The sequence below is a fragment of the Pseudoliparis swirei genome, chromosome 15, assembly GCF_029220125.1.
Source record: "Pseudoliparis swirei isolate HS2019 ecotype Mariana Trench chromosome 15, NWPU_hadal_v1, whole genome shotgun sequence".
NCBI classification, from domain to species: Eukaryota; Metazoa; Chordata; class Actinopteri; order Perciformes; family Liparidae; genus Pseudoliparis; species Pseudoliparis swirei.
The window spans coordinates 14,024,455-14,036,467 of record NC_079402.1 but is presented as its reverse complement, the minus strand read 5'-3'; the positions used below and the strand labels follow the sequence as shown (position 1 = coordinate 14,036,467).

General features: G+C 43.9%; 1 protein-coding gene across 2 annotated transcripts in view; it reads left to right on the top strand.

The window, feature by feature from the left end:
• LOC130205025 (mediator of RNA polymerase II transcription subunit 13-like) overlaps nt 1-12,013 on the top strand; it is a 69,187-nt gene that overhangs the window by 3,444 nt on the left and 53,730 nt on the right. For both annotated transcript variants that reach the window (XM_056432117.1, XM_056432115.1), the window contains exon 2: nt 11,650-11,887. In XM_056432117.1, coding sequence (XP_056288092.1) covers nt 11,650-11,887 — 238 coding nt within the window. The remainder of the gene's footprint in view (nt 1-11,649; nt 11,888-12,013) is intronic.

Here is a 12,013-nt window from a genome sequence, read left to right as displayed (position 1 = left end):
CGCACACACACACACAGATACATTCACCAACACGAGAGGGGAACAAACCCACACAAACATATGTATTGCAAATGCAACACACATGCACACACTACATCTCCCACCCACACTTGCATGTTTCATCTCTTTTATTTGGGATGTGTCCCAAATTCCACGGACTGAACAAACAGAGGTAGAATGCAGCACCCTTAGTTAAAGGACATCCTCAGCCCTCAACACTGGTAATTAAGTGTCCTCAAGTGGAGATCTAATGTGTCTCATTAGCCAAACTGTATTCCAATAGAGATCTTGCATGTATAATAATGATGCCACTGGAGTGCGAAGAGACGAGGCCGAGAGAACGGCAATAACAGCAGTGTCTTGATTTATGGCAGGTGAGTGGCCGTGCCTTGGAAGAAGAAGCAGGTAATCAGGGACGGTGCCTTTTTTAATATACGCTGTTTCCATTCCCTCTTTATTAATGGCGTATTGCAGGGATGAGAAGGGGCCAGTGGAAGGATGAGATGCGGGTCACCTTTAGCTGGGCCATAGAATCGGTCAAGATGGGGTCTTGTTTTTGCCAATTTTCTGAGTGTGTTATTTTAAAAAGTATTTCTGAAATAATGTTTTTCAAATCTTAAAATAGACCCTGCATTTTGATATCAAGGCGAATGTTGAAACATACACAATGTAACACACTGTAATTTAGAAACATTGTTTCCATGACATTTCTTTCTCTACTAGAGTTTATTTTTCTACTGTGAAATGTCTAAATGTCATAATACTGTAATAGACAATTTTTAATTGACCATTTAAAAATAGTTTTTAATGTGAAAACTTGTATTTTCCAAAAATATCATGATTTGATTTTTTTGGGGTGACTTAGCAACACAGACACCTTCATTGTCTTTATTCATAGTTATTTTTCCCACTTGTTCCTTCATTTAAGCTGCCAGCTATGAGGCGCTCAAGACAAGTTGTTAAAATCCAAAATAGTTCAGTCCTGGTTGGAGGTGTCTAGTGGTAACAACAACAGGTGTGGTTTAATACTACAGAAGAATCTTTGAGCAGCTATCAGGAATATAATACCAGAGCAATTTGTCTCTGTTTACAGCTGTAGGGGAACTGAAGAAAGACAACGTATAAACATCACATACTTTGGGTTTCCCTGGCAAAAGTCGAGGAATGGCTCTCCAACCCGTTCACACAACACAAAGATACATGTACAGTCTTACATATGGTATATTTAAGGCAGGAGCTGTGTGTGTAAGTTCATATTGTGATATCTGAGCCGTGCCAGCGTCCTCAAGCAGTGGATGGATCGGTCCGGGTCTCCACAGCATCGCCCCCAGTCTTCTGCAGCGGCTCCATCTGGTTGCTTCTCACCCCCTACGCCCAACATGTGCTTTTGGCTGCGCTTGCTTGCAAATTTTGACAGCTAGCACTGGCTTCACCTTGAGACCGTTTGTGGCGCCGCCCACTCATCTGCCCCCTGTGAGTGCTGTGGGAATCCCTTGTCATCGCCACAGGATCGTAGCTGGCAGGGGCCCACCTGTGTGAACACGGCTTTCTGTGTTCTGAGATACGGACACATTGGCTCCTCAAATAGTTTGCTGCCATGACGGAATGATTCGTGACCGTGGATCGCTCACTCGGCTAGCTGTTTTTACTACACATCTCTGTTCTATTTAATTCTTCCAGAGTGGAGTCATGGATCTTATCTGAGCAGTCGGCGCCTTGTCAGGGCTCCGCCACAGAGGTGAAGAACGGTTCAAAGGCAGGACGGGGAGGGAGGGAGGAGAGAGGGAACCACCGCTGGTGCCGGAGCTGGAAATGGGACGGGATGGGCAGGAGTATTTTGGAGCACATTGGCTTGAGTGTGAAATATGTGAGCCCCGCAGTGCCAGCTGTGATCTATTCTTAGCATCCGCTGGTTTTTCCTGCATGTGTGCAGGGCGACAGTAGGCTGAGTGGGGAAGGAGGATTGGTAAGAATGGGCAGGAGCTGGTGGCACCACGCGCACACAAGTTGGCTATTTAGGTGTCATATGCACTGCTAGGCTGTTGGATACACATCTTTTAAACAGTGTTGCTGCTGAACTTCTGTGGCGGAAGAAGTAGATCCTTAAAACAAGTAAAAGTAACAATACTACATGATACAAATACTTCATCGCAAGTCCTCCTATTAGAAACTTGACCGTAAATAAGTATTATCATCAAAATGTGCTTGGATAAGTGTTTATTATTTGCAATTGTCCCTTCATATCATATGAGACCTGTGTATTATGAGTTGTATTTTAATACTGTAGCAGGTCGAGGTAAAGCCACGTATCAAATTTTCAATGAATCTGAATACGAGAGATTGCTGCTCTTTATAAAGAAAGAAAATGAATGACACTTGACTCAGGAAAATCAATAAACTCAGTTAACCAGATTCCACCAGCTTGTTAGAACTCAATGATGGACGTTAATAAAAGTACCTGGGAATTACAGCTCTTAAAAAAAAATGCACTGCAATATTAGTTGAACCATTTTTCTCTTACGGTATTAAAGCAGTGTGACATTGAATAAATATAGTTTCAGACATCAGAATTGGTCTTACATACTTGAGTAAATGTGTTTCACCGCAGCTGAATATAATTGTTGTGTCTCATGCAGCGAGACACATTTCATCTCCTTAATGCTGTTTTTCGTCCCTATGGATTAACACCACTTTTCTCCGAACTGTTACATTCTGGATGCACGTTGCTGCCTCTGATGTGACCTCCCAGTCTGATGCGTGCTGACCGATTGGTAAATAACGTCCAGAAACGGATACAGCTGGTGTTTGATGCTGCTGCTGCAGCTTTATCTGCCGTCACATGATCCCTTTGCAATCTCTTCACCTGACTGCAGACACCTTGACAAAGATAATTTCTTTAAAATAAGATACTGACCTGCTTGTAACTGGGCAAATATTTTCTGCAAGCCAGACAGCTTTGCCAATAACATGGTTGGCTGGGATTCAATTGCAGTTAAAGCACACTTAGGTTAAAGGGGGTCTTTTAGAGCAGCAAAACAAGGGAGAGAGAATACATTAATGTTGGCTGCTGTGCTGTTGCAAATTCTAATTATCATGTGTTCCTGTTCCATTGAGAGATTATCTGTGACCAATCAAACCGGTACTTGACGAGAACAAACACATTATGTGTGGACTGTTGATTCACTGCCGTCGGTGGCACATTGATTCTCCCTGTCCTGCCAGACGGTGACGTCTCTCTCTCTCTCTCTCGCTGGTGCTCTCTCTCTCTCTCTCTCTCTCTCTCTCTCTCTCTCTCTCTCTCTCATCTTGAATTAGGCAAGACACCCATGATTTTTCAGATGATAATGGAAATGTGTACAGCTCAATTTCCGCCCTGGCTTTCCTCACAGAATAGGAGGACTTTGCAGTGTGGAAGTGAGACACAAAGGGTTTGATCGAGTGTTTAACAGGCATGACTGAATGAGCATGGAGCCGCGGGGCTAAGTGTTCAGGCCGAGCCGTGGTGTCACACATATGAACGTGCCATGGTCTCATTGCATCGGTTGGAAAGAGGGGACAGACAGGGAAGGAGAACTTGAGTTCTGTGTGTGTGTGTGTGTTGGACATGTTAGCAGGAGTGCAGTGGACTTTTACTGTTCCAGTTCTGATTGGCTTCCACTCCCACTTAGTAAGCAAACAGACCAGAGACAGCAGCCAGGTGAGTTGCAGGTTGAAACCTGTTCAGGTGTTTTGTGTTACACACACACACAGACACACACAGACTCACACGCACACACACAAACTGAGGCATTGCTGCTTTCCAGTTTTTCTCCTTTATGTTTTGTTTATCTGGTGTGTAATGAAACACGGAGAAGTCGTGCTGATTTATGCGGGGCTGTCATTTTATCTGAAATGGCATCCCTGTGGAAAAAATCAATGCAGGGAAATTAGAAAGGCAAATTAGATATTTTTCATACCGCTTATGCTCCATTTGCCCAATTTCAGGATCAATCAGACTATTAACTACTTGTAGGCATTTCAGAAGCCTCCATGCAGTGCTAATTGTACAATTACTGCATTGAATTCTCTCACTAAAGAAAGTCAGTGAGTAATCCTATCCCGCAATGTTCATATCTTTGCTTCTAGTAATCCCAGGATTTTCCTGACGCATGTATGACGAGCTCGATAATATCTTCAGCGCAATTTGAGCTCATAAATTGCAGCTGTAGGGAACACACGGAGGTGTAGCTGTGCTCAGGAGAGACTACATCCTGAGACGTCCACTTCGCTCCTTTGTGATTTTTAGAGTAAAGTAACCACAGAAGTGCTTGAAATATAATATTTCCTCTGTAACCCTGGAGACAGACATCTCTAAAATTGAATACATAGCTGAATTCCTATAGATGTTGTATGTTGCCTAGCAACTGTTTGTACTTTTTCTCTCTCCGTCTTGTGATTTTCCTTCTTTATGATGCTCCGTTTTTCTTTCTTTGTGTCTTTCGCTCATTCCTAGCTTCCTGTGGCTTGTCACGGTTGATTAAGTTACACCAGAGACACTAGTAAAGCAGAGACTGGTTTATTTATTTGCACGTTAATAATTTAGGCTAAGCAGGGCCACTGCTTTAGCCTGTCCCATAACGCTTTAAAAGCAGCCTGACGCTGCAGCTTTGTGCTGTTTTATTTGCCAAATGGCTGGGGATCCTGTCAGCTCTTTCGGATGCTGCAGTGCACGGTGCACAGGGTCTCGCTGTCCTTATTGGCCTTTCCGCCGCTGTCGCCTCCCGCCTCTCTTTGTGTCAGGTGAGAAGTCATGGCTTGATGGAGGCTTGATGGAGGCTTTCTGCGGCGTGATTGGCAGGTCTATCCGTCACTCAGCCCTGGGGGACTCGCGCGGCTCTAATTAGGTCGCTTGGCTTGCTCACCTCCCAGGGCTGGATGCTACAGCCGAACACAGATCAAATGACAGCCCCTTGTTTTGCAGGGACTTGAAAAGGTGGCGGCAGAAGGCAGAGGAAAAGCATCTGTTTAGTGGCCGCAGCCCCAGAGGCCTTCTTTCTCCACCTGTTTGGTGTTTTTGTTTGCACTCGCTCCCAGACCAGTGCAGTAATGTGCATCGCTCTTCGTTTGTGGCGCCGAATGCCAGGGGGGAGCGCGATTCCTTGTGGGTTAATTTGATTTCAACGGGTTAATTGATGAAGGGGGAGTCGTTGCCTGTGCTGATTTCTGCCACTGGCTCTTCTAACTGGTGACTTAGCAACACAGACACCTTCAGTGTCTTTGTTCAGAGTTGGTTTTCCCACTTGTTTCTTCATGAAGCTGCCAGCTATGATGCGTTCAAGACAAGTTGTTAAAATCCCTAATATTTCAGTGGTAACAACAGGTGTAATCTTTGAGCAATCAGGAATATAATACAAGAGCAATCTGTTGTATCTGTTTACAGTGCAGCCAAACAAACTCATTTTGAATAAAGAAGTCTGTCAATATCTTGTCTTTTCCATCAGATGTCATGCAGTGAACAGTGCGAGTCATTTTCTACACAGCAGAAGAGAGTTGGTTGTAATTTTGTTAAAAATGTCCATAATTACAGTTGTCTTGAGTTGATGTATTTAAACAGTGAGGCCGATATCAATGCCATACAATTGAAAAAAATAATGCTGAATGACATTTATTCTATATTCTGGAAGGAACCGATGAAGAAACCCCCCTTTAAATTACATTGTTCAAAAAAGCCAATTTTATTTTCTGAATCTTTTAAGGATCGTAACTTTAAACAAAAATGTTTCTGCTTAAACTTCAAATCAGTTGTACTGGGTCAATTCTCTCTCTGTGTCTGTTAGAATACAATCCGTTTTACCTTGTTCTTTGACGTTGAACGAAAGAGAGACGGAGAGCGTCGCATTGTGTCGGATGAAGAGCACAAGTCTTATCGAAAGACTCTCGGCTTGCATCACTAAACCCGCCTCAAATATTGGCAGCTTGTCAAGCGTCTAAACTGATTTGACGTTGATGAGAAAGCTATGCCCCTCTGACAGAATAAGTGTTTCACTTGTGACGGAGTGGGTAAAACTGCTGATACAAGCTGTCTCTCAATTGCCTAAAGTGCCTCCTTTGTCAGACTATCATACTGCCAGGCTCTTACGCCGGTGTGAGATTCCTACAGAAGCGGCATCTCTCCTAGACGGCGTTCTCTGTCAGCTTTGATATCACACTCGACTCATTCGACTCACTCGACTCCACTTAGATCAGTGGTTCTCAAACGGTGGGGTGCGACCCTCAAGTGGGGCGCCGAGGTATTACAGGTGGGGCGGGGGGGGGGATTCACATATTCCAAAAGTATGTGTACATGTTTACGTTACGCCGTTAACAGGTTACGATTGCGCAATGTTTTGTTCAGTTTTTTACAGGTTACACTTATTGTGCTTATCTTGAAAAGATATTCAATGACAAACATGTTCATTGCAGCTCCAATAAGTTATTTGCCAAATATTATTTATGTTTTGCACAACTTCATTTGCATTGTCCTAACAAAGTGTTTGCACTTTTTATTTGTTTTTGTCTGATGGAGCAATCTGGTTTAATTAAAAGTGATTGCAATTATCTTTATTCTATTATTTGAAAAAGCAGAGCCACAAGGACTCACAGGAGTCACACCAAGTTGTAATTTTAATAAAAATTCAGCATGGACCATTTAGTTAAAATTTTGTTTGTGCGGTGGGGCACGAAAAAAATGTCAACCTCCGAAGTGGGGCGCGACAGAATAAGTTTGAGAACCATTGACTTAGATGAACATCTTCACATGAGCTGAAATTATGGAAGAAAAGGGTCCTTAATAAAGCTCAAACATCTGCAGACAACCACATTGAATACGCTTTTATTTTTTCTTACCGTCCTCTGTCAAACATGATTCGTAATTTCTCTTTTAGTCCGAGTGTTATCGAAGAGTGATTTGTCTGGAAGGTGAATGGAAGCACACGGTCAAGTTTAGATGTGCTGTCAGTACACGCCTGTCCTGGTCCCGGGCAGCTGCTGCTGCGCCTTGTCTGTGTGGAAGAAGTCCAACACAAACATACGTTCAGCTGCACGTTGGGAAGTTTAGGAGGTGCGTTGAAAAGGTTCCCCAAGTTTTCTTTTTCGGGAGAATGAACAGGAGGAGAGAAAATATTTTCCGTCTGCCGGAGCATTCATGCAAAGTGCATGTCAAGTGTGTTTTCCTCTCCGCGTCGCTATCTAAGTAGCGTCGGTTTCCTCTGCATTGTAAAGCTATTTATACGCTTCACACAATATGCAGCGTGCAGTCTTTCAGACCCGCAGAATGACGAACCTTTCTGATTCTCCTTTCTGTTGAAGTCACATGGTTTCCCCAGCGCTTTCTGTTTGAGACAAAGATTAAAGCTCGGACTTCCATATTTCCTCTTGATTACAAACACATGTCTAGTGCACTGAGGTTGACCTCTGGTTGGAATACAGATTACGTTGTTTCCAAGCCGGGGCGGAGTTCACCTTTTATATTCAGGAAATTGTTTCACTCTCTGGTTTTAGGTTTAGTTTCCTATTTTAAATCGATGTTCAAAGAAGATAAAAGCTTTTAAAGTAAAGTCCATCTTGCTGCCAGAAACCGAAAAAGTGGTTTTAATAGAATGCTCCAAATACAGCACGCATTTCCACCTCCTCTGTGCTAACACGGAGCATCTTCAGGAAACACAAGGTTGGCGGTTATACTTTCTCTTTTTACTTGACAAAAAGACATAAAGGGAGGAATAAAAGAGGAATAACACCAAGTGGAGAGCGTGAGACGCTCCGGGTGTATTCAATAGGAAACCGTGGCAGTGTGAGAGAGTGCTGAGAGAGGAGAGGGAGAGTGAAGACGAGAAAGATAATAGAGGTGAGGGTGAGGTCAAAGCTTTGGTCTGTCTCAGCAAACGGAGGAAACGCTCTTGTTTTTGGTCCTGCACTCAATCAGAAATTGAACCAGCTGACCAACAGTGCAAGAGACTCTGAGAAGTGGCAGCTTTATTGACGGTGAAACAAAACCCGCCTTCTTTTTCCTTGACCTCGTCCCCCTTTTTAACCCATAGAATAATTGTTGATTTGCTCTTTCCTTTCTTGAAGGATTGTGAGGAATTTGCTGCTTTGGTAAACGTAAACGCACATCTAGTCGCCGTCGAGTGCATTTACTTGATCTCATATTAATGAGAGTACAATCCCAGTTGCTTAACCCTCTCCATTATGCTATCACATTATTGCTGCATTTGCTACCTAAAACACCACTTCTAAGGCCAGTGTTTGGTAGAATGTATCGTCCAGACACTCGCACACTCAATTTAAATGTGAGCAGCATTTCTGCAACAATCACCCCGCTGGTTTCTTTCATGATTAATATTGAAAGAACAGAAAACAAATATTAAAGTCTTCTTTTTATTTGTGGGACAGGAACTGTCACCAAAGTTGCAGAGATGATGAGGACACGGTTGACAGTTTAATTTTTTTAAATTCATACAACTATGAGAATTGTCCGTCTCCATACATGTGGTGGCATGTGGGCAGATTTGAGCTGTCATCAATCACAAATAACTGGACATCAGTTGGAAAATCTGTCTGCCTCCTGATGCATGTCAGTGTCTGAGCACTTCTGCACATCATCACAGCTGCTGTGCGTGTGTGTGTGTGTGTGTGTTTGTTTACATGCAAGCCTTGTGTTTGGATCTGCATGGGAGCATGTGACTGTAGCCATGCTCCTCTTCCTGCAACTGTGCCACAGCTAATCCTCCGCAGGAGGTCAGCGGGGGAAGACATTTAGCACAATGCGTCACCTGAAGATACAACTGGTTATCGGAGGAATAATAAACCTCGGGCCATGTTTCTTGCGCGAGAAAGTGAAACGGTTTTGCCTTTAAACCATCCGCCACTCAACATTGTTATTTTTGTGTGTAGTTATCGCACTTGCATGTTTGACCTTCACTGTGAGGGATGATGTATGAGCAATGCGACACGAGAAGGCCGATATCAGTGTCTCTGTGCTCGCCGTACATCTCTGACATTACAGTCACTTTGATATCGATCTGGTATGTCACATACGTGTGATGCAGCGTAACGAACGCACACACACTGAGAATTGACTTCTAATTGCTTGAAATAGGAGACCCAATAGTCTCTTTTAACACTTTTAAACAAACATATTGTCCTAGATTGTGGACTTTCAATGAGGGAGGAAGAGTAGATGTAACTGAATGAATTGTGCGAGCCGCATGGCTACAAAAAGGATGGTCATGTTGGTCTTTAGTCCAAGACATAGCTTTGGTTGTTGAAACATTGTGTGACATTTATTCTACTTCAATAGTAGGTAGATGAAAATTACAGGGTGGCGGGCGGAGATTTATAATGGTAGGGGAAACACTGCTTGGTGTTTCTGACATTCAATCACATTCCCATCACCCTCAGCTGCACTGTGCGTTTAGCGTTGTTCCACTAATGTGGTGAACATTGTAAACGTTACACCTGCTATACAGCAGCTTTGTTATTGTGAGCATGTCGGCATGCTCATGTTAGCGTTTAGCTGAAAGCATCATCGGGCGGATGAAGCCAAGCAGGGGATTTAAAAAAACAAAAACATGTCTCGAGGGGATCTTTAACAACCAGTTCAGCAGAGTGGGTGATGCGAGACGTGTTGCCTCATAAAACCAACAACTGGTTTGCCCTTTATTGTGAATATATATTTTTTGACATTTCACTTCTCCTTCGCCGCCTCGTCTCCGCTCGCGATTCAGTAGCAGCAGACAGCTGTGTCAAACAGCGGAGGAACCTTTGACATCGACTGGGAGTGACGAGGCAGTGCGAGCAGATGTCTTCCTCTTTGCTTTGGGAGAAGCGGCATCCTTGACCTTGTCGTGGCTAATTTCAGGGCTTTGCTTATCACAGCGCCAATGTTTCTATCTCCCATCACACACACGCTGCCATTACAGGAGGGACACGCTTGTAATTATGGGTGCAGTCTGCAGTCAGGAGGGTGTTCCTGGGGGTCATGTGCATACCTCGATGCACACTCACTTAGAAGATGCTGCGGTGTGCGTTTTTTTTTGAATATGCATCAACTTCCTCAAAAGCATGCTTTCGGCTAGATTTTAGATTTCGGACACAACTCTCTGTGACCCTTGCGTACAAACACTGAAAACAGACACACTCGTAGTTGTTCTCTCTCTCCTGTCATCAAAGCTGCGGAGCCTCCTTTTCTTCACCCACTCGGAGACACTGCAGGCTTTAATTATTTCGACCTGTACCTGTGTTCAAACTGGGGTCAGTCTATTTTGTCTCTCCGGCTGCCTTGGCGCCCGAGCCAGTGTGCAAACATGATCCTCACAGCTGGGTGAACACAGGAGAGGAGGGCAGCGCACCGCACTGAGAGATCCTCCCCCCCCCACGCCTGCCAAATCCCTGTCCTGTTCAACAATGCCTTTTGTGCGCTTGACTCATTCACGCAGAAATACAAACACAAGGACACAAACAAACATGAAAAAGAGTCTCCAAAGCACACGTGAGCATCACAGGAGTACTGAAGTGTGCCTGTGTGTGTGTGTGTGTGTTTGCATACTGTATGTATGCTTATTTACCAAATATAAAATCAGGGAAGTAAATCTGTCATGCTAGAGAGCCGCGCCATGCTCGAGTCGGCAAGAGTCAACATAAACACCTCTCCTCCCATTAGATTACATGGGGAAGATGTCAGCTGTTGGGCCGGGCTCCTATCATGGACTCCAACATGTCGCTCCCCTCTATATTGCAACGCTCTGCCTCCCGTTGGAGTTAATTCATTTCACTCAAGTCCACCTTTTACGTCTCTCCGCCTCTTCTCTCCACACACTTTATCGTATCTTTACAGCATCAGCAGCAGCGACTGAAGGTTTCAGTTAAATAACAACGCAACAGGGAGATGTTAACGGTGTTGAAACATTTACACAAGGATCATAGGCGTGTAAACAAGGAGCCGGTGAAAATATAACATAATTGGACAGAAGCAGCGCAGCTATTGATTGAACCAGCATTGTCTGCTGCTCTCTTTCATGTGAGAGAAATCTATGTTTACTGAAGTGCAATACTTCTAGGTTAACCCAGCACTAATAAGGCTGCTATCACTTAATGGATTCATGCAGAAGGGTTGTGAGTTTTTTCTCCATCTACTGGATGTAAAATGTTAGATAGTGAAATGCAAACATGCTTCTTTTAAGTCCTTTATTAACAATAATTAATTACAATTATACATGCCATTTATGGTAGCAACTAAAGATACTTTTCAGTATGAAAATATTGACTGATTATTATTATTAAGTGTTTAATGTTTGTAAAACGTCACAAAATATCGACACATGCCCGAGATGACCACTTAAACATTAGACCAACAGGACAAAACCAAAAGATATATTTATTTTACAATGAATTTAAACTGATAGGCAGTACATTCGAGAGGCTTGAACGAGAGAATATTTTTGGGTATTTGCTTTAAAAATGACTGCAGATTATCCAAATGATTGCTTATTATCAATTAATCAACTGATTGTTTCGACATGTCCATGACACATGACTTTATTACTCGCATGCAAACAATGCTGTCTAATACTTTACGGTTGTTACACGGACCGTTCACAGCTCTGATCATTTCTCTCTCTCCTCTTCTCGCAGGCAGAGCTGACGGGCATTAAATGGCGTTGCTACAGCTTCCGTGGCAGCGGGGAGTACGGGCCGGTGATCTCTGCCCCGGCCCAGGACGACCCGGTTCTTCGCAGCTTCATGCGCTGCGTGCAGGCCAACCTGCTGTGCGTGTGGCGCCGCAAAATCAAGCCCGACGCCAAGGAGCTGTGGATCTTCTGGTGGGGCGAGGAGCCCAACCTCGCCGATGTCATTCACCGCGAGCTGGAAGGTGAGACAGAAGACGAAAAGAGCTTCTCTCTCTCTCTCTCTCTCTCTTTCTCTTTCGACTCAGTGATGTCTCACCCCGTCGTCGGTCTTCTCTTCAGCTTCTGTTTACGATCTGAACGTTTGACTT